We start from the raw sequence: 23,206 nt of genomic DNA, 5'->3' as shown, positions 1-23,206 counted from the left end.
CGGATGATGTGAAACAGACGCATCCACAAGTTATCTCCTGACATCTGATTTGTTAATAAACAACGGAACTGGGTGGACTACATCAAGGCGTGCGCATGCGCCAAACCGTGAAACCATCCCGTGTCTCCTCGAGTACTAATTTTCATGCTAAATACTACAGTCTATTTCCAGCGTGACCCAACACTGCCTGAGCAAACAGCAAAACAAAAGCTGACTGACGTCAAACACACCATGTCGCGCTTGAAATTTATGGAAATATTTTCTTTCGAAATTCTTGCTGATCACTGACAGTGAGAAACCGATTTTCTTTTTATTGAAATGACTTTTAGCGAAGCTTTTGATATTGAAGCTGCGTTGAACAGACTGGCTAAACTTTCCCCCGGCTTCTCTCTGCGGACGAGTATAGTTGTTTATGAATACATGTCATGGCTTGGTCCGATCTGAACTCAAATATGTCCATGTACAAACAATGGAGAGATTGTTAGATTAAATCAAACAGTTTGTTCACGTTTAAAGTACTTTTAGTTTGTTAATTAGTTAATTTTACTCTTTACCCCATTCTCTCTGTATTCTAGGAACGTTTAAACCACTCAGAAAGCGCTAGCTGTTTGCAAATGACAAAGCAAAAAGATCGAAGCTCAATTCAGAAACTGTTTTGTTGTGAAAGTTTTGTTTCTTTTTTTTTGGCAAAACCGAAAGGCCGGATTCTTAGAATTAATCACCGTTTGAACTTCAGTTCTTCTTACCTGGGAAAGGTCCATCTCCCGGGGGAATGAAAAGTGTCCCACGGATTCTTCCTTCTCTCACAGGAAATCTTTTCACTCCTTCGGCCATGTACCACTTCTGAAATGTCACGCTTGACAAAGGCTTCAGCGAAGATTCGCTTGGAGTTACATGGTCATCAAAACAGTTCAAGACGATGTTGTACGGTTTGGTAACATCTGATTTCATCAGTCGAATTCCTTTTCTCTGTCCCGGTGCTGGTTTCATGCTCCATAGCAATCCCATGGGTGAAACTCCGCTGTAAGATCCTCCCAAAGACGAGTCACGGCAAACATCAACCTCGCCATCTTTGTCAGCGATGAAGTGAGCGTGTGACTCAAATGTTTCACCTTTGTCGCCGACAATTTCTGCTCCAAGCGTTATATTCTGGAGCGGTTTAAGTCTGGAGACATTAATTTTAGTTATCTTGTCTATAAGAGAAGACCTCGGTCTCAAGTTAAGCATATTTCGTTTCGGGACAGAATGGTGCAAAACCTCACACTTGCGAAATCTCTTTTCGTTCTATGAAGTCCAGATGCAATAGTAGTGAGGGCCCAACTTAATCTGAGTATAATTGTTTTTTGGGGCGCACTGCCATCTACATAAGGTAGACAGTCAAAATTTTTAGATGACGTCATGATGGGGGCATGGCTCATGGACATAATAAAAGAATGTTCTGCTCATTGTGTTCTGCTCTGTTCATTCATGTTTACCCAGACGGTTAGAGATCACGTTTGAGATTTTCGACTCGTCTTTTGAACTTTAGGAGGTAGGATTTCATTAAGTCATTAACCTCAAGCTTTAATGCCTTTAATTTCTTGCCACGTAAAAATGCTGAAATCGAATAAAGTAACCCTTTTTCTACAATTTGGTGGTAATTTTTAGGCAACTGATAAGAAATTACCTAGCCTTTGTTGTTGTTTGTTGAAAGGCACTGATCCAATAAGTGGAAATCCAATAGGGCGGCGGCTCAGGTTGACTGCGTGTTTTAATTTATGATGCTTTATTTCTTTAGAAAGCTGCACATGTTAGAAAACGAACCTATTTTTTGCTATTTGTTTTGGTGTAATTTTAACAATTTCCAATGCACTGACAGGATGATTTCTATTCGCTCCAATTTACTCCAATCTTAATCGATTTAACGTCTAAACGGCGAACAGCAAACGTCTGACCTCAAACCACAGTTAGACATTTGCGGTAAACATGGACCTAAAGGACTGATAACAGATGACGTCAAAGTGTGGTAAGATTAGAAACGTGACGCACGAAGTGTTAGTGCAATAAGACAAGATAATCTTTATTTTAATACGGTTACAAATTCGTCAGCTAAAACTACTAATAACTAATAGTAAAAAAAGTAATTAAATAAAAACAAAAATAAAAAAAGCTGCTTTCCACGAATGCCATGCCTTATACATCTCTTTTGAGGTGTTTAAACTGCCTCATCCGGGGACTCTGCTTACCTTAAGTTACAAGGAAGACTGTAGATGATGATAATGATAATAACATTTATAATGCGCATTCTTCTGTTCCAAAGAATGGCGCCACTATAGCTAAAGCTATTCTTATAATAGTTTGTGCGCGGCAATGGTGTGGTGGTTCGGGGGCAAGTAGACCAAAAGAGCTTATACAATAACAACAACAAGATTTATTTCTGCTCCCATTTCTCCGACCACATGCTTCGGTTAACCGCATCCCATAATAGACCAGTGATCATGTGACTGACACGTCACAACAGAAACACTACATCTCCCCCTAAGTTATTACAAATGTCAGCACTAGAGAAAAACTAAATGAACAGTATTACAAATCTAATTAATAGTCCTTAAAACAAACAGTCTCTCTCTTTATGTCTCTTGCACATTCTAAAACTAATTGCATACGTAGTCTTTTAAATAGGCGGGTGGTTGTCTAGAGCGCGCAGGTCGCAAAACAACTGAATCGCCCGGCAAAGGGTTGGGTGGAGTCTCTTGCACCTCTGCTGGCTGGCTTGCAATTGTCATTGGATGCGTTTGTTCCACCTGGTCTGGCTCTTGGCGTAGTTGTGCTGGCTGTACCTGGTCTTCCTTTTCAGTGGTTTCAGGTGCAACAAATTTCTTCATGTGGGCTATGTTTCGCATTTTATTGTTCCCATTGGTATCTTCCAGTATGACGGCATTTCCATCTTTGTGAACGACCTTGTATGGCTCAGGTTCATAATTGGGTGAGAGTTTGTTCTCTCGAGCCTGTTTCAGTAGGACTTGATCACCCTCTTCAATGTCGCTGAATTTGGCAGCGCGTGTTCTGTCTGCATACTCCTTCTGTCTAAGTTTAGCATGAGCATCCCTCTCTTTTAAGAGCAGCTGCCACTGTGCTTCAGTGGCTCGATCCTTGGGGATTTGGACTTTTGGAAGTTTGTCACGTAGCTTCCTCCCCATCAGTAGTTCTGCTGGTGATATCCCAGTAACAGTATGAGGGGTAACTCTGTACTGGAATAGAAAGTCTGCGAGTGCTTTTCGCCAATCTTTACCCTCTAGGCGCGCGATTCTCACGATTTTCAGTAAGGTCTCATTGCAACGCTCCACCTCTCCATTGCTTTGGGGCCAATAGGGCACGCCCTTTTTGTGTTCAATTGCTAGATACTCTAGGAATCCCTCGAATTCCTTGGATGCAAATGGAGGTCCGTTATCACTACGGACAGTCTCTGGTAGACCATGTGTTCTAAAAATAGCCTCCATGGACTTGATTACATTTTGTGCATCTGTTTTCTTGAGAAGGACAGCTTCGATCCAGCGAGAATAGTAGTCTACAACTACCAGGAGGTGATCTCCACTTGCAATCTCGAGAAGGTCAACTGAGATTTCTTGCCACGGGGAGTCTGGTAGTCTGGTTGATCTCACCGGCTCTGGTTTGGATCGGGGTCCGACAAGCTGGCAGGGGTGACATGTTCGTATTGCTTGCTCTACTTGCTTGTCCATTCGTGGCCACCATACTTTCTCTCGCAACCTGGCTTTAGTTCGGACCATACCTTGGTGTCCTTCGTGAGCCAACATTATGGTGCGCTTTTGAAGGCTCTCTGGAATGAGGATGCGGCTTCCTCTCATCACCACCTGTCCTATCACCCACAGTTCATCTTTAACTGCTTTGTAAATTGTGCCTTGTAACTGGCTCCAATCATCTGTCATTACAGCCTGCCGTAACATCTTTAGCGTTGGGTCTTTTTCAGAAGCGATTTCAACTTCCTTTGGCACCAACGCAGCTGGTACAGCCTCACTTACTACGCTGTACGCAAACTCTTCTGTAGCTTGAGTTTCGTGATCATGGGTAGTACCCACCGGTAGGCGGCTCAGGACGTCTGCAGCATTGTCCTTGCCCCGTATATGTGTCAACTTGTATTGGAACTGCTGTAAGTAGAGAAGCCATCTTTCTATTCGTGCTGATGGGGGCTTTGACTTTGCTCCGAGTACGATGAGAAGAGGCTTGTGATCAGTGCAGACTTCAAAGCTAATGCCATAGAGGTACAAGTAGAACTTTTCACAAGCCCACCTTACAGCCAGAGCTTCTCTTTCAAATTGGGAGTACCTCATTTCAATCTTACTCAGCTTTCTGCTGGCATAATATATTGGCCTGTAGCTTCCATCTTTTTGCTTCTGTTCCAGAATCGCCCCAACTCCCACTGGTGATGCATCGGTTGTCAGACGAGTTTCTGCGCCCTGTCTGAAATATGCCATCACTGGTGCACGAGTCAGCCGGTCTTTTATCTCTTGGAATGACTTTGCTTCCTTTACTCCCCACTTCCACTTGATGTCTTTTGCGGTGAGGTCCCACAATGGACTCGATATTGATGCAAAGTTGGGGATGAACTTTGAACAGAACTGCACGGAGCCAAGAAAACTTCTTACTTCTGATGGGTTTTGGGGTGCTGGTGCCTCAACAATAGCTTTCACACGTTGACTAGACACTTTCAGCCCTTCCCCGGAGAGTACATCACCCATGTAGATCATGCTGCCAACACCAATTTCACATTTATCATAGTTAAGCGTAAGCCCACTTTCTTCAAGCTTGCGCATGACCCTCTCTAAGTTTTCGTCATGCTCTTCATCATTTGTGCCAACAACTCGTAGGTCATCGTGCAGGTTGTATGCCCCTGGGCAGTCTTGGATGATCTGCCAAACAATTCGCTGGAATTTTTCCGTGGCCATGTTTACACCAAAAAGCAGGCGCTTGTATCTGTAAAGGCCATTAGGCGCAGCAAAGGTTGTAATGTCCCTTGAGTCTGGGTGTAACTCAATTTGGTGAAAAGCCATATTTAAATCTAATTTAGAGAAAACTTTGGCATTCGAGACTTCTTGGAGTGTTTCCTCTACGGTGGGGACTGGGTGTTTCTCCCGCACAATGGCTTGGTTCGCTTGTCTCATGTCTAGACAGATTCTAATGTCACCGTTAGGCTTCTCGACTACTACTAAGGGGTTGACCCAGCTGGTAGGTCCCTCTACTTTTTCGATAACATCAAGCTTCAGTAACTCTTCCAATTTCTCCGTGACTTTTTCTCGTCTACTAAAAGGAATTCTGCGTGGGGGTTGAGCAACTGGTTGTACTTTTTCATCAATGTGTAACTTGAGCTGGTACCCTTTGAGCTTCCCCAGGCCCTGGAAAACTTTGGGAAACTTTGCCCTTAGGGAGGCCTTTCTATCTGCTTGTTTTGGATTGTTACTAGCACCATCAGATTCAACATCACAGCTGTTAACAGAGATACCAACCCTTAAAACACCAAGCAACTCAGATGCATCGCGGCCTAATAGCGTCGCAGCTTTGCCAAGCATAACATAAAACTCAACATTCAGGGACTTTTGGGTTTGTGGCACACGTACATCAAGATTACATTTTCCTTTGATTTGGAGTGGCTCTTCAGATGCATAAGCAAAAACTCTTTTGTTGCACTCCAACAATTTAACATTACCCCCCGTTACAAGGTTAAATACTTCTTCGGACATTAAATTACAACTAGCACCAGAGTCTATAATAACGTTGATAGTCTTATCTGCAATCTCCAGCTTCAGAGTGTTCCCGTCATCTGTCTCCCCAGTGTAGAACACGTAGAAATCATCCTTCCTTGCGGAGTTTCCAGTAGTCACGTCTTCGGTTACTTGGCGTACATCACGTTGGCCCTGTGAACTTCCTCCTCTTCGTCCACGGCTTTGCTTTCTTCCAGAGTTTCCACGGTATTCGTTTCCACGACCACGACTCGAACTGCGACTAGAATCTCGCCCTTTACTCTGTTTGGAGTGACAGCACACTTCGAAATGACCCACGTTGCCACATTTCCCGCATTTGTGGTCACGCGAACGAAGACATTCCTTCGCGAAGTGTCCCGCTTTATCGCACCGCCAACATTTTCCCCCTTGTTTGGCGTCTGGAGATATGTTATTCACTCGGCCATCACGGATAAGAACGAGGGCTTCTTTGTCATGGTATTGACTAACGATTTCCAATAGTTTGCTCAATGTTAATGTTTCTTCGCGATACAACTTGGCCTTGAGGTTTTTGTCTTGAATGAAAGAAATCGCACGATCTCTCACCTGGTTGTCCCTTTCACCTTCGTATTCACAATGTTCGGCTAATTTCTGCAGGCGTGTGATGAAATTGTTAATGGTTTCTCCAGCGGTAGGTTGAGCTGCGAGAAACGCCTGTCTTGCCATCGGCGCGTTTTTTCTCGGTTTGAAATGTTCGGATAGGCTGTCCATAGCTTTCTTGTAATCCTTCGCTTCGCCTCGTTTGTCGGCAGGAATTGAGTTATTAAAAACGTCTCTGACTTGGGGCCCGGCGAGGTGAAGTAGAAGCGCCTTCTTCTGTGTTGGGTCGCTGATTCCCGAGGCAGTCACGTACAATTCGAATTCGTCTTTCCAAGTTAGCCATCGTTGTGCGAGTGTAGCTGACTCGCCCACAGCGTTGAATGTTTGTAAACCTGGCAGTCCGCTCAAGGATACGGCCATCTGTGCGAGTTTTCCACTGTTTAAACTCGTTATCCACTTTTTATCCGGTTTTCCTCGTCGCCAAATGTGGTGGTTCGGGCGCAAGTAGACCAAAAGAGCTTATACAATAACAACAACAAGATTTATTTCTGCTCCCATTTCTCCGACCACATGCTTCGGTTAACCGCATCCCATAATAGACCAGTGATCATGTGACTGACACGTCACAACAGAAACACTACAAATGGAACATTTAGTTTATTCTCAGAGTCCCTTAGATTATATGAGATTTCTCGCCTCTCGAAGTAAGTGACGTGTTTTGCAAGTGCTGTGTTAGAGGAAAACGAATGACAACCAGTTTCGATTTTAATTTCCTCAATCCAGTTTCCTTTTTCGAAAGATATATCATTAAATTGAAATCTTTGATTTGTTTGTCTGTGGTGTTGATGAGAACTAAACAACAATCAACGTTCACCGTGCAAGTCAACCCTGCATTAGAACATATCATAGTTAATAGAGGGAATGGTTAATTACAAAGCCGGGTAAACATCAAAGAAGCGAACAAATCAGGCTAAGATTTATGCTGGAAGGTCCTTGACCCTGCACATCTTTTGTTTTGCATGAATTAAATTAGATAATCGTAATGCTTCTATTAGTTAATCGTATGAGCACACATAGTTGCTATTCCCTCTAACTATGGACAAACAGATCACGAACTCGTTGTAATCGAAATCCACACATCTAAGATCTTCGCACTATTACTAGCGATTCGCTGAAAACAAATGCACGTAAACAAGCTAATATACAGAGCATGGAACCAAAACGAAAAATAAATGAACCAAGCAAAAATGACGGGAAAATAACGAAACTTTCAAGATTGTGTGGCGACTACGACGACTAAAACACGACAACTAAAAGCTACTAAAAAACTAACGGCAGAAGAAGCTTGGTCCTGTCCTCGTGTACCGGTTCACAAGAAGTGTATCAACACCTATTGTCTACCTTTCAACACGTACCATTAAGTCACAATTAATAAAGAACCGATTTACCGACAGAAATAAGTCTGGTGTGGTCTCAGGCTATATTCTACATAAGAGTAACAGCCCAACCATTTATTTCAGGCTAAAGAAACACTTCAGCACATCTAGATTGTATCGAATTCATAATGAGTCAAGCGCGCGAGAATTTACTACTGATGTCAATATGGCTCCCACCCCCCCCCCCCCCACCCAGGAATGTGTCGACTCCCCCTAGGTACGCTATCACTCGTTAAAACTAAGGCCTCGTCCACACGTATCCGGATATTTTTGATTCCGCAACTTTTCTTTCCGGATTCAAAAATTCCCCGTCCACACGTAGCGTATTCAAATCGAATTCGTCTGTCCATACGCATCCAATGGTATCCGGCTTCACTCTAGAGGTCTCTAGGGAAACTAGGCCTACACGTTGTGCCGCCATATTGGTTTATTGTTCGGTAAGAGACGGGACACGATTTTGCTACGTCATCGGATTCGAAACTATGCGGATTCACCACTGACACGTTGCGGATTTAATTTTTTCCACTCTAGAAGAGCGGATTAAAAAATATCCGGATTCGCTGCCGAATTCGCCGGATGCGTGTGGACGGAAGCCGTATCCGGAAAGAAAAAAGTTGCGGATTCAAAAATATCCGGATGCGTGTAGGCGTCTAAGGCCCAAGCGTTGGCACCATCAGGGCACCATGGCTTATGGTGTGTGGGACGTTTTCGCCCGAGTCACGACCTCATCGGTACGCATCTAAATTCGCCAGTTCACAAGAAAATCGTTCCCATGTGCACTTTTATTCTAAACTTTTAGCTGCATTCTACAAATTACTCGAGTGCTGAAGATTTATTCGCAGAAACCTTAAGATCTTTGGCCAGGCGTCCTCTTGTGCTTTAGCATGAGCATTCATCTCCCCTCCCCACACTAGATAGTGGTCACCAGACCATTTGGCAGTAATACCGGAGAATGAGGAATAGCAGTGTGGAGTGTACGGCGGCTCAATGAGATGTCCCGCCTCGGGATAACGTAAAATAGAACACAAACGTTCCTTACCATGGGCTTTCAAGCGATTAAAAATCAGTTCTGTAGCAAAGTCAGAACTAACATTGAGGTCACCTGTTCCATAGGCTAAAAGAATAGGACAGGAAATGTTTTCGACTGGTGTGATTGGTGGGTAGTTAGAGACTGGGGTACTGACATCATTGACTGCTGGAATGGCGTAACGCCAGATACTACCTTCTTTTGTCGATATCTTCTGGCTATTTTCAAAAGGAAGTATTTCCGAGACCTTTCCTTTGTAACTAAATGGTATGGGGAAAGCGTTTATGACGGGTGAAATGGCCACAACGGCTTTGACCGCCTTCATTCCAAGACTTGCCATTAGTAAAGCGGCCCAGGATCCATAGCAAATGGCATGAACGCCAATACCATGCGGCAAGACTTTAGGATGACTGCTGAGCCAGTTGGCTGCCTCCTCAAAGTACTCCATGTCCATGGATGATGGCAATTCGTGTATATCATCATAAGATAAGTAGGCCAATGCAAGAGCTGCGAATCCATGCGATGCCAGAAGGGAAGCCTTGAATTCCCAAAGTCCTCCAGTGCCACCCAACATCTCTATCACACCTGCAGAATTGCAATTAGTAAATAAACTGGTCTTTAGCAGGGATAATGCTGAATAATTCTGATATATGTTTGGTAACACGAGTTAAGTCGGCGCCAGGCTAACGTGGCCTAAACCGTTGGAGCTTATCCCAGTTTCCGTAGCATAAGCGGTCAATAAGGACCTTAGGCAAACCACGACGGTAACGGCAACGAAAACGCCACATAACAAAAGCTTTAATGAGCAAATCTTTGTACATTTGTTAGGTTTCGTTTCCAAAACAACAACGTGGAATAGCCAAGTTCTGCGTATATTTTTAGTTTTGCGTATTTCTGGCGTTACATATTAAGCCTGAGCAAGTTCTGAGACCGGTATGGCGCACTGAACTGATCTAGACATCTGCGAATTCGAAGGTAAAATATAAATTCATTTTTTTTTGTTAGGCGTCGTCCTTAGCGTCGCCGTTGTCATTGCTTAAGCTCCCTAATAAAACAACGCAGTGACTCAGGCCAGTGCTCGTCAGCCCGGACCGCTAGTTCCCTAGCCCAGCACGTGAACCATTGGGCCAGAGAATATGAGTGCAAATTTGAGTCTGATTTTTTGTTTTGATGTTTCATGATCACTTCCATGAAAGTTTAGGTGACCTCGATAACATTGCAGTCAACTTGGGTTAGTATCTTTACAGAATTACCTTTTTCTTACCTTAGTTCAGTTTCTTAGACCAAGCCTGCCCCTCTGTCTGTCACGCAGCGCTACCCTCTCTGGAGGGACGACAGTAGCGTTGCGTGACAGAGAGATGGCCAGAACTGGACGTTCAATTCCCCAGTCCAGACCAGATCTACCACTATTCGTTTTATAACGTTTTCTTACAAAAGTCTGGCACATTTTCGCTTCAAGCCCTTGCAAACTTCAAGACCACGAAAACCGGCGTTGAAATATGACGTGTGTGCGTTAGACCACTGTGAAACCCCTTAATAACTGGGATTAAAAGTGCAATTTGACACCTGGAGCTCTCTGGCAAAAATGCATTTTTTGGACATTTTCAGCCTGGATATGAGCTAAATTAGCTCCAATCTACTCAAAGCGGCATTTGCAACATGACAGCATGCCTTTCTTTTCACTAGCCTCACCAATCTCGTGCCTAGAGTCTTCGTTCCCCTTGACCAGCGGTCGGAAAACGAGAGCTCTGGGAGCAACCATTTCAGGCGTGCGCCATAGATGCAGACTGCGCAGTGAAACTGGATGAGCAGAATTCGGTCATTTCAAAATGGTTGCTCCCAGAGCTCTCGTTTTACGACCGCTGGTCAAGGGGAACGAAGACTCTGGGAACGAGATTGTAGCATCACGTTTTATGACATTTTTGCTCGGGCATACGCAGAAATCAAAACTTTTTTTCGCCTTTTCTTTATCTCCTTTTTTTATCTTTTTGCTGCTGTTGTTGAGCTACTGCTGGGCTTGCTTCCAGTTCAAGAATTCCCGAGAAAGCATTATCAAGACGGGCAATTCTTACCACGGAGTAGCCAAGTGCAGTGGAGGGAAATTTTGCTCCGAGTTTTTCAACCAAATTTCTCAGCAGTTTCATTTATATTTCCGGCTCAATTGAACCTGTCACTCTGATCTGGGTATTACTAGAAAGAACTTTTCCTCCTGCAAAACTTGAGCATAAGTGATGCCAAATTTGGCCAACGCTCGTCGTGGCCGGTCACGGCCGGCACAGGCGTCAATGTGTTAACATAAAAAGCCCGGCTGAAATCCAACTTTTACAGTATTCCTGACGTTTTTGAGCTTGCTTTGGATAGATTTCCCAAATTTACCGCAAAAGGACTCATCTTTTGAAAAAGATTGGTCGCGTGATTTGAAGCCAAGAGCAAGCAACACTTTTGAAATTGTAATTTAGAAAACGAAGAGGACGACTAGATTATTCCGGGGGTTGTGGTGTACACCTGTCACGTCATCTGTTGTGACACTGAATTGAAATGGTTCAGTTCAGTGGTTGGATAATTTAGGCAAGGAACACGACTAAGCAACGACAACACACAGGATTTTTCCTTTCCGGAGGGCGGCTGTAACACAGGTAAGACGAATGGATGCATGGCCACGTGGATAAATGGATGGACGGAGGAACAAACGCACGAGTAAATAAATAAATGACGAACGAATAAATAAATAAATAACGAACCACAGGGAAGAATAAAGAGGTAAATAATAATAGTCAAATCAAATCGAAGTTTTACCAGGGAAAGGTCCATCTCCCGGAGGAAGAAACAAAGTCCCACGGATTCTTCCTTCTCTCACTGGAATTCTTTTTACTCCTTCGGCCATGTGCCATTTCTGAAAGGTCACGCTTGACAAGGGCTGCAGTGAAGATTCGTTCGGGGTCACATGGTCATCAAAACTGTTCAAGACGATGTTGTACGGTTTGGTAACATCTGATTTCATCAGTCGAATTCCTTTTCTCTGTCCCGGTGCTGGTTTCATGCTCCATAACAATCCCATGGGTGAAACTCCGCTGTAAGATCCTCCCAAAGACGAGTCACGGCAAACATCAACCTCGCCATCTTTGTCAGCGATGAAGTAAGCGTGTGACTCAAATGTTTCACCTTTGTCGCCGACAATTTCTGCTCCAAGCGTTATATTCTGTAGTGGTTTAAGTTGCGAAACATTAATTTTTGTTATCTTGTCTATAAGAGAAGACTTCGGCCTCAAATTGAGCATATTTCGTTGGGGTACAAAACCTCAGAGCATGGGGAGCCTCAAATTTATAACGGTATGAATTCACAATCGATCTGATGATACAATCTCATTGGATGAATTGCGCAATTGATTGTATCGTGTTTCTCGAAGGGAAGACCACAATGAGTGATCATCTGTGATGTAGCCAGTTCTTTTTTCCTTCTTTCCCCATTCGCCAAAAAAAGAACGCCTGATCGCAGATTATGTAATAGTAGCTGGCAGGATTCAAGAGCGACTAAATTTTTTTTATTTGGTGGCGGATTCGCCCTCGAAGGAACTAAGCCTCGCTTCGCCGCCAAAAACAAAAGCACTCGCGCGTCCTCGCGCGGGAAAGTCCGTACTCAGGCTATCTGTGATGTAGAATCGAATCTGAATAAGACAAGCTAGATTTTTTCCCTCTTCTTTCCATAAAACATTACTTTGTTCTCCCAGCGTGGACCAAAAAACCTTGACACACGTCGATCGTGCATGAACTCTTTGCTCTAACTCGAACAGAGAGCCTTCGAGCAAGTTATCATTTTGCCCGAATAAGAAAGCTATTTTGATCAAAAATATAAAACAAACAGCAGTGATAACATGTGGCTAGCATACGAGACGTCAAGTTCATGAAATGCATGTTTTTAAAATGTTCATCACCGCTGTTTGTTTTATATTTTCAATCAAGCTACGATGGCCGAAGACCAAGAGTTTATAAGAAAAGTATTAATTTTTTTTCTCCAGCTTCTCAGCCGGCGGTCCGGATTTTCCCGTCTGGACCCCGAGTACGGACCGTTCGGTCTTACCGAGTAGTTGAAGATCATTCTGATATCGCAGTGCTTTGTTCTAGATTTCGGCCAAAATTGAGATATATAAATATCCTGCTTGAGACTGCGATCAACAGTGAAAATACCTGTGAAAATTGCACGAAACCACCCTGGTAATGGGCTACAGTACCTTTACCTCGCGCCTCCACCCACTACTCCCCCGCAGATTACGAAAAGGAAGAAGAGCCTGGGATCTAGGTTTGTCCAAAATGCCGGTTGAATAGACACTGTATTACCAAAGCGATACAACGGGTTTTGGTCATATTCAATTTTCATAGGTGAGCTGCATTGATTTAGCAGTACAGTTTTGTAATGCTGTGTTGATAAGTTGCATTTAAACCGTACGAATGTCCTTTTAGTTTCTTGTTAAACATACTTAAAAGCTTACCAATCCACTGACTAATCGTATTATGGTAACTTTTATTTATTTTATTAGGCTTTATAAATAAGCTTAAGCTTACGTATGATAGGGTGAATAGTGGACACACACTGGATTTCGACTTAACACTGACCCCATGGTGATCCCGTTAACTGACCGCCTAAAAATACTTACGGAGAGAAAAAAAAAAGAAAAAAAGCTCAGTTAATACTATGAATGAGCCTGATTCATTTTCAGACTTCCATTTGATAGTCTTCAAGCTTATTCCCAAATGATACGGTGGACAAGTTTTTAAAATTCCACTGGATCATGTCATATCTATGGTTGAGTGCTGATCCATACCCTCAATCGACTCTCAATCATTATCTTTATCGACATGTGATTGATATTTCATAGACACTCAATGGACACTCGATGAGCATCTTGATTGACACTCGAATGACATTCGATCAACAGTCAGTTGATAGTGGGTTGATGGTTGGCTGAGTGTTGACCAACTCATGCAATGATTGAAAATTAGTTAAGTCTCAACGGACAGTCAACCGAGATGTCAATGGAATGTCAAGGTGCCGATGGAGTGTCAATCAAGTATCAATTGAGTGTCGATCTAGGGTCGATTAAGGGTATTGATTGAGGGTAATGATTGACACTTGCAATGTCTATGTTAAGTTATTATAATTAAGATCTTTGATTGATTGATTGATTGATCTGTTCTCCTTTTAGAATTAAAGTGAATAAAACTATTGTTGATGCCTGACTGGTTATTAAATTATTAAATTTGTTTTTTAACAGGGGAAGTTAGGTGCAGTGTGAAACTCTACTACACTGTAATTCTACTTGTAACTGAGCAAATTGATATTAATAATTTTTCAATCACTCCAGAAACAGATCATTGATTAAATCTGTTCTTTTTTTCAGTTTTCATGTTCAGACGGTGGCAGCGGTATTGGCTTAGTTGTGCTTTCAAGTTCTCTTTGTTTCTGCTTTTCATTGTTCTGGCAGTTGGAGAGTTTGGATGTTTTTGGTGGGCATTCTGTACTTGGCGTATCCCCAAGACTTCCCATGACTCATTAAATCTCCTTTTTGTCTCTGACTCACAAATTCAGGTGACATTTAAAACTTTAAGTCAATTAACAATTTGAGACTGTGAACCAGTTAGTTTTTTTACATGTTTGGTTGACTGTCGCTTGTACAAAGCCCAGGTGACTTATAAGAAGTTTAAATAATGATTATTGTTATACCTCCCAACTCAAATATGTTTTGTGATTAGAGGGGAGTGTGTCACATGTCGTGGGCCAAAACTCACTAACTCCCTAGGGTGGACAAAACTCACTAACTCCCTAGGGAAACAACAACTTGAACTTTTGACTTGCAGATGATCAGGTTGTGCTCTTTGAATCCGCAGCAAATTTGTGAGCCATGCAGCTGCTGCCTCAAGCAAACGATTTCTGTGCAGTTTTTTTTTCCATTTTTGAGTTGGGAGATATAACAAAACACTTAATTACTGGTCTCGTGGGAAACAGTGAGTTTTAATGAACTGAGATACTCTCAGTTCATCAAATTTCAGCATTTTAATCCTCACTTAAGACCACATGATATGTCTGTCACTTCTTGTTATGGTGTTCTGTTAAAATAATTTGTAATGATGATGATTTTGGCATTAAATAAATGCTTCATATGCATCTGGTAAAAACCCAAATAATACACATGTAGGTCCATCTAGTTTGTTTGCTCGAGGCTCTGAAAATGCTCAGTGCTGCCTTCTACAAAACCTTCTCCATCATATTCAAATTTATGAAGGAACCTTGTTGTAGATAAAGTAATGTAGTTCTAACTTATTCTTAATCATTGACATAATCTCGCTTAATCTTGAATTTTTGGAGGATTGTCTGAAAGCGGTTGCCATTTAGTACTTGGATACTGTTGTGTATCTTTTTACGACTGCAGTTAAGAAGTGTTTGGTATTGTTGTACATCATGAAGTTCCAGAAAATATCCATACCTCCCCCATGGAAGGGATTTATTCCAAGACCCCCCCCCCCCCAACCCCTCTCGAAATTCTAATTAAGCTTGATACATTTCTTTAAATGTTTTAGTTGGTCTTAGAGACCTCCCCAACCCGCCAGGAAATTCCAATGCCTTCTGTTGGGGGGGAGTATGAAATCGGGATATTTTCCAAACTGCATATTCATAAATATTTATATATTAGTGAATGGCCAAGTTCCCCTATGAGACATGCCTACTGGGAATCATGGTTAGGTAACTGTAGTAAAGCCGTAGTTGTATGCATCAAAATACATGTACATGGAAATAGGGGATCAAAACTGTTGTTTATAATTTCACTTTCCTAGGATAGCCTGAGTCTCAGACGCTACATACTGTCGCTTACTGTCTGCAATGCATGCTAACCTAGGTTGGCTCAATAAAGTTGTCCACAGTTGGTGGGAATGTACATCTTCAATACTAAACAATTGTCTAGTGTCAAGTTTTACTGACGTTGCTCTCCTTTACTTTAGGGGTACAAAGGAGAACGTCCTGGAATTCTTGGGTCAATAGCACGGCTTGATTCAGACTGGTACTTGACAAAGGCTTTCTTTCTTGCATTGTCATCCTTTTCCGCAGATGCTGTCATTCATTTAGGTGTGTAGTAGACAAATTAGGTGTTGCTTAAGTCAACCCTCCACTGCTGCACCAGAGCAATGGTGGCCGATCACATGGAAGCATAGTTCATGCTTCAATAAAATTTAAGCATTAAGGGAAATATTATATTTTTAATATAAGCAATTAATGAAGCATAATTAGTGAATGTCTTTTGAGCATAACAGTGAGATTTTTTGAGCATCAAGCATTAGCATAATAGCAAAAAAATCTGAGCATAAATTATTCATGAAGCTCTAATTTCTACTCCCCCTAGATGGGATGCTGGTCCAGCACCGGTTATTTCTTGCATTCTGTCAGGTTTCATGCTGGCACCCATTTATACTCCTGTGAGGAGAGTGGCAATGTGAGAGTAAAGTAAGGGCCTCTCAGAGGTTATAGGGAACAAGGGAACATGATCATGCTACCCCACCTGGAAGGCCCTTTAAAAATGTCCCTGGCTGGGGCTTGAACCTGGACCACTCAAAGCATAGTCCAGCACAATTGTAACCATGATGCCATTTTGCTTCTCTTAAATTAACAAAACCTAATTTTTAAAGAAATTAAGTGACTAAATATATAATTTGCTTAGACTTCTAGTTAAGAAATAACATCTGTTGAACTATCTGTAGACACACAAACAAGTAAAAAAGCCAGAAAATCATATCATTTGCGAAAAAAGAGTCAATGTCTTAAATATGATTGTACATAATAGATCTGTTAAGCAATTCACCAAATAGACATGCCATCATATGAGGTCAAATCTTTCATAAAGACAGTCAAACCTCTATTAAGCAGCCACCCTTGGGGAAAAGGGAAGTGGCCGCTTAATCGAGGTTTTTTTGAATATTTTTCACAATTTGGTGAATTTCTTAGTGAACATGGAGTCACCTCAAGACGATCACCATGGTAAACGTGTATTTGAGTATTTTTATCACTCGTCCCCTTCTATTTTGGACTCTTATCTGCCATCGCCTTTTCCAAAACAAAGTTAATAATAAATTTTGGATGGCCATTTAAAAGGGGTCAAGGCAAATTAGAAAGACCCTCATTGGGTTAACCAAAAGGTGGCCGTGGTTGCTTCATACAGGTGGCTGGTTGATAGGGGTTTTATTTTCAGTAGTTTACTTACAATGATTTTGGGATAAGTGGGCACTTATTAAGGTGTGGCTGCTTAATACTGGTGGCCGCTTAATAGAAGTTTGACTGTAATATTTAAAGAAACCATACTAACTTAAAAAGGTAATTTCTTACTAGTTAATTAAAATTACCACAAAATTTCTTTATGATTTCTTTTAAATATTATTTATGAAAGATTTGGGGTTGATTTACAAACAGGTTCAGTCAGTGGTGACTGTTGATCATTCAGTAGTAGCAGTAACTGTCAATGACCCCTCTGATACAAAATTGGTTTAACTAATATTCAAGGTGACTTGTTAGATGAAGGATACATTGCTACTGATGATGAATTTCAGGAGTACAAGGTAATTTAAAGAAACTGTCAAACAGATCAAAATCTGAAAGTACTTGAACTAATAACACTACATTATTCAAACAATTAGCCAGTTAACTTGCGATTAACTAAGAAGATGAGACTCAATCATACAAGTCAAGTTTTGACTGAATTTGTGAATTTATGATGGCTGGCTTGGAAGTGAGCATGTGATTCCCTAAGTTTGAGTAGGCATAAGATGAAATTTTCCACCCAGTACTGGTGTGATATTTACTCCTAAGGGGTAAAAGTTGGCTGTTATAAGTTGCAAATGTAATTCAAACAATATTGGTAAAGAATGTTAACTTTGTAACTTGTGGACACTAGTAACTAAACTGATGTATAATTATAACAAAATGTATTCTAATTTTAGATAGAAGAGCACTGCTAATGGACTCCAAAATCCTTTTCTTTTAGGTCAGACATGATAAAATTTTTAACACCCCTGATAGAATTTCCAGGATCCATGTTGCTGGCGACAATGATATTGGAGGTGAATCGAGGGATATTATTACAGAAAAAACAGTGTCAAGATTCTCAGAGAACTTTGGCCCTATAAATGATATCCTAAGACTGAAGTCTTTCCAGATAGTGAAGGTAAACCTGTGTTTTCTACTAGGTTTTCCCAATAGTTTTAAAAACTGGATCACGGTACAATTTGAGAGTTTTCATTGGCTTAGCCATCATGGGTTATGAGCCATGCATACCATGCTCAACAAATATATGGTACGATGATTTTTTTTGGGTGCTTTAAGATGATTATAGCCACTCATATCCAAAGTGTGCCCGTGGAATAATTGACATGTTCATAAAGTTTTGATTGATTGAATTGATTTTTTTCATGGTACCACTGAATTGCTTTTGTCTGGCTTTGTTCATGTAGCTCCATCAGAAGAGCATTGTTTGATATATATCTGACGGCCAAACTTCCCCGCCCTCATTTGTTCAAATTATATAAAAGGTAAAGCAATTAAAGTCCAGTGCTGTGATACCTGGCTTAAAATTAATTAGCATGTTCAGTTGCATTATTCTTAAATTACTTAAAGGACATTTAATTTTGCTGTATTTTTCCAGTATCTACATCATAGCAGGAAGATACTTACATTATGCATTTTCAATGAGTTATTAGTTCCATTGGGCCTTCCTTTATCCTGATGGAGAGGACAGTGGGGGGAGGGGGGTTGTGGCACAATATTCATAAGAGCGGGTATGTGCAAGCGTGAAGTCTCCCTGGGATGAAGCTTGAAATTAACCTTGAAACTTGAAAGTTTAACCTGTATGACTGTTGCAACTGATCTTCCACAGATAAATTCCTTGAGCTTTTTAAGGAGATGGCCTCTCAGAGATGAGCAGACAAACTACAACAATACAATGAACTTTATTAAAGAGTTGCCATTAAAGCTTCACAAGGATAAAATTTCTATTTTGATTGGACATGTTCCCCTAGGACTTACCAATAAATATCAAGTTGGTCCAATGATGAAGGTAAGTTTTCTTTAGGAAACTGTTACTTAAATAAGTTAAAATCTAATAATAGATAATTTAATTTAGAAATACGGTACTATCATTTTATGCACTCTTGATTTCTATAAAGTGAGAGCAGATCCAGCCTTTTGCCTCATCAACTACATCATGTATGACCTCATTAGATAGAAATTAAATAGAGGGTATTACACAGTCAGTGGTGCGAAGATTTGAATTTTATTTCTGAGTGGTTTAGCAAAAATATTTTATGAACAAGTGCAGCGAATGAGTAGAATGTTGTTTTTAACACTCTTGTCTATGTAATACAAATGTGTATTCTCTTTGTTTTAACTTGTCTCTAGCAATGATCTTCTGATTATTTCTCTGGCCTAAATACAGTATGTATGACATTACATGGCATTAATTAATGTACAGTACGTACTAATATGTATGTATTCAGGACCTACCTCTTCTTTACGTACACATTTCGTTAATTTTTTGCCCTTGCTTGAAAAATTTAATTTTTTTGCAAGAGCACGTTACATTTGTGCCATGCCAACATGGGCGCTTAATATGAAGTTATCAATTCAACACCCGCGTTCATATATGATCACTGAAACAGCATAAACTATGATGTTCGAACACTTGTGAGTCGCGCCTTTGCCAGTCCTTTGCAACCCCGCGCAAAAATAGCCACCTTTTCCGCGGGTTACGTAGTTTATCAATTTGAATGTTAGATTTTTTCTTATTTAATTGAATAAAGTTTCGTTTTCTCTCACATTGTAGTTAATTAATGCTGTGAAGCCGCGATATGCCTTCTCAGGTCATACTCATAAGGTAAGTAGGAATACGTTTTGTAACTAGTGTCCCCAATTAGTTCTTTTCTAAAGCCAAATACTCTTTGAATCTTAAAGTGCAACTAACCCCCAATTTTTTTTCACTTATATAAATCTCCTTGTTTTTCTGATCACCCCTTCGAAAAAATTATCGTTGTAGCTATTTTCGTTAATTTTCTATGAATTAATTTGGCCCTTTTTGCTCCCACCACCGAGCAATTGGAAGAATGGGCTCTAGTTTTTTGTGACGTCATCATTATATCTCATTACCCACATTGGATTAAACTTATTTTATTGCTGGTTTTCAGAGTCACGCAATTCAGAATAGATCAAAATAAAATCAAAACCGGTCAATAGATGAAGTCCAGAATCTGGAAAATGAAAGAACGTAAATATGCAAAGACTCTCGCCAAAATTCTGGTCACAGCAATTTTTCTTATGCGACATATGCGGAGAATTTTTTTACCCAGATTTATAGAGATTTGTATGGAGACGCCATGCTGGTGCCCATCCATATGGGCACCAACATGGCGGCCGGAAACCAACAGAAACATCTGTCACTGAGTTTTGCCACAAAAGCGTGGATTTATCCCTCAAGGAACTCTAAAACATTAAAATAATACTTTTTCTAAGACATGAACTGTTCAGGTAGCCAAGTTCCCCGAAATAAGTCACTTTTTTAACCATCATGATAGCTCTCTAGGCCGTCATGTAAAATGCCGCGTCACGCAAAAGCTTGGAAATTCAAGCCTAGTGCATCACAAAACCAAGAACCCATTCGGAGCGAAAATTTTTCTGAATATTAGTTTTCAGCTGCTCTTAGACATCATTTAAGTAAAATCTCAGGAAGATCAATAGTTTTGTAGTTCGAATTTTAGTGACGTCATGTGAAAACCAGCTATACATGGCTAAACAGGAACAGTAACAAGATTAACCCAATCCACATCTACAGATTGAATGGTCGTAAGGGGGAGCTGTGTTTGTTGATTTGGTGTGTCGTGGAGAAGGGACTGGCGTTTAGAATGTTCACAGCCCTCTATTTTCTCGTATTTTTGTTTCGTCGTTTGAACGCGCGGATAAAATCGCGAACTGGACGCCAGCAAAAACGGAGGACTTCACAGGGTAGGGGGTCATAAACACCACCCCCATCCCCGCGTGCTTCGCGTTCGCTTCGGTCGCTTTTTCTTTCGTGTGCGTAAATAGAGTAGTCTCTGCCCAATAAATTAAAAAAAAAAGTGTTTGACAAAATAAGGTGCTTAAAATAAACAGGTTAGTCTACACTCCGGCTGTTTTGGTGCACATTGATTTCATGTGAGTTTCATTAAAAAAAAAAAAAAAAAAAAAGCAGCTGAAGAGGCAGAGGGACGACTTCAGATGCAACTTAGAGCGAACTTCAATTTTTCAGTCCAGCAAATTTATTAACTTTCCGTAGGAGGAAGGTAAATTCCTAAAGATAAACATAAAACGAATTATTACAAATAACTAACCGAAGGCGGCAGAAAACTAAGAGGAAAATTCAAAACAGACGATATACTAAACGACTTACCAAATGCTGGAAACGGGATTCAGGGAACCAAAAGTTACGAGGGTAACGGACGATAAACCAGCACTAAATGAGCATGAAAGGATAACACAAATATATACGCAACGAAATTTACATATGAAGCGAGGAAAAAAAGCATGCGGAATGTGAGAAAATACATTAACATACAGAACAAAAAAAACACAAAGAAAAAACGAAATAGCCGCAACAGCAGCTTAGAGTAACACAGCTCCCCTCCCGCGGATGGGAGGCTAGTCAATCGCAATTTACTGAATGTATGCATTGAATTATTGACATTTGTCAACTGCTGTTTATGATCCTACTGTTGTTTCTAGTCAGCTTCATTTGAGCATGAGATTGGATCAGTGGTGTTTACAGAGTATGTTGTACCAACATGCAGCTATCGAATGGGAACTGACAAGATAGGTGCTGCTGTGGCCGTGATAGGTAAGTCGTGAGCAAAGATAAACCACGCATTAGTAAACCACGACGACGACGGCAACGAGAACGTTACCAAACAAAAGGTTTAATGAGCAGCACAATAGCTGTGCACGAGCATCATAAATCTTTGTACATTTCTTTGCCGCTGTCTGCAAAACGACAACGTGAAATGACCAAGTTCTGTGTAGTCTGAAGAACGCGAAGGATGGCGGTTAATTTTTGGTACTTCCATTTGGAATGGAATGCCATATTTAGCCTGAGCACAGCTTTAGAGGCATTTGCGCACTGGACAGATCTGGACAATTGCGAATTTTGCTGGTAAAATATACATTCATGTTTGACGTCGTCTTTGTTTAAGCTCCCTAATCGCACTACAGTCAGTTGTCTTCTCGACAATGGGTATTTTCGGCTGTTGATATTCTCAATCTAGGACATTATCACTACTATAGCATTAAAGGGAGACTGTCACGGTGATATCAAGGAGAGAATCAATTTATTATCTGTTTGTAAAAGTTTGAGTTTGTTGGAGTTTTACCCTGCGTAAAAGGCGGTAAATGGGGGAGGGGAGAGTGCGTTTTTCACCTCCCCTCCCCCTTCCCTGTTTACACCTACAACGCAGGCTAGGGTGGGTTTAGACTACGAGTAGTCCCTCTTTCGCTTTGTCCGTCGTGCGTGACGCGAAAGAAAACCGCGCGAAAAAATGGCCGCGCCAAATCCCGGAGGCGAGGAGCGCTCCTCGCCTTCAAGATTTCGCGCGGCCATGTTTTTCTCGCGGTTTTCTTTCGCGTCACGCACGACGGACTAAGCGAAAGAGGGACTACTCGTAGTCTAGGGAGGGTTGGGGTGGGGGCAATCCTTAGTGATTTCATCACCTGGGGCCCAAAACACTGTTTTTTGTGTGACACGGGGAACATTGGACAAAACACTGCTATTTAAGTGACCTATTTTATAACACGTCTCCGTTTTATCAGTCTTCTAAAATAATTTTTAATCTGCAAAAAGAGAGGCTGCCGTTTTATGCTAATGGTTTATTCATAGTTGATTTCGCTGATTTCTTCTGTCTCCTGTTATTTTTTCATAGATGTTGATGGTTCCATTGATTTTTCCGTCCTGCCACTTCCTACAAGATACCCATTTTTCTACGCGTATTTGGTAGTTCTGTGCGTCTGCGTGACATTGGCACTTCTGATATTATTTATTTTAAGGCCGTGTTTTAATGGGATATTTAATCGACGTCGAATTCAATTTATAAGCGTTGGTAGAAATGCGACTTTTCAGTGTTGTTAGGAAATACAAGGAAATTTAATTGAATGAGTGGACAAATACAGAGTTCAGAGCAAGGATTTTAATTCTGGGATAAACACTCACTTGCGGCTTGTGTTGCACTCTACAGTTCTTTCGTGCCCTTTCGTGCAGAATACTCCACAGCAAGCCTTTTTTTATTGGTCAGTTAAGACCAATTTCTCAGGGATTTTAATAAAACAGTTTAAAAGACTGTTAATCATTTCTTTAACACAATTGTGCAGTCTGAGTCCTTTTG

At 41.1% G+C, this 23,206-nt stretch overlaps 3 protein-coding genes across 4 annotated transcripts in view; 1 reads left to right on the top strand and 2 right to left on the bottom strand.

Moving 5' to 3' along the window:
• LOC149097885 (bile acid-CoA:amino acid N-acyltransferase-like) overlaps positions 1-1,957 on the bottom strand; it is a 4,625-nt gene extending 2,668 nt beyond the window's left edge. Inside the window, exon 1 of the mRNA XM_089278671.1 lies at positions 747-1,957. Coding sequence (XP_089134797.1) covers positions 747-1,227 — 481 coding nt within the window. The 5' untranslated portion in view covers positions 1,228-1,957. The remainder of the gene's footprint in view (positions 1-746) is intronic.
• Positions 1,958-6,833: 4,876 nt separating this feature from the next.
• On the bottom strand, positions 6,834-12,611 carry LOC110056411 (bile acid-CoA:amino acid N-acyltransferase-like). The gene is made up of 2 exons (XM_020762883.2): positions 11,574-12,611; positions 6,834-9,362 (listed from the first exon to the last, which is right to left on the bottom strand). The coding sequence occupies exons 1-2, from the start codon at positions 12,052-12,054 to the stop codon at positions 8,557-8,559; spliced, it is 1,287 nt and encodes a 428-aa protein (XP_020618542.2). The 5' UTR covers positions 12,055-12,611; the 3' UTR covers positions 6,834-8,556.
• Positions 12,612-13,037: 426 nt separating this feature from the next.
• LOC110056397 (metallophosphoesterase 1 homolog) lies at positions 13,038-23,184 on the top strand. Of its 2 annotated transcripts, XM_089278180.1 has the most exons (9): positions 13,038-13,153; positions 14,173-14,360; positions 15,770-15,893; positions 17,319-17,374; positions 17,800-17,979; positions 18,688-18,867; positions 19,633-19,683; positions 21,561-21,672; positions 22,748-23,184. In XM_089278180.1, the coding sequence occupies exons 2-9, from the start codon at positions 14,178-14,180 to the stop codon at positions 22,951-22,953; spliced, it is 1,092 nt and encodes a 363-aa protein (XP_089134306.1). In that variant the 5' UTR covers positions 13,038-13,153; positions 14,173-14,177; the 3' UTR covers positions 22,954-23,184. The 2 variants fall into 2 exon arrangements, with proteins under 2 accessions (XP_089134306.1, XP_089134307.1); XM_089278181.1 differs by lacking the exon at positions 13,038-13,153 and having other exon boundaries at positions 14,186-14,278.
• The last annotated feature ends 22 nt before the right edge of the window (positions 23,185-23,206 follow it).

Source organism: Orbicella faveolata, unplaced genomic scaffold, assembly GCF_042242905.1.
Source record: "Orbicella faveolata isolate gen_17 unplaced genomic scaffold, um_ofav_v1 contig_46, whole genome shotgun sequence".
NCBI classification, from domain to species: Eukaryota; Metazoa; Cnidaria; class Anthozoa; order Scleractinia; family Merulinidae; genus Orbicella; species Orbicella faveolata.
This window is presented reverse-complemented; position numbering and strand designations above follow the sequence as displayed.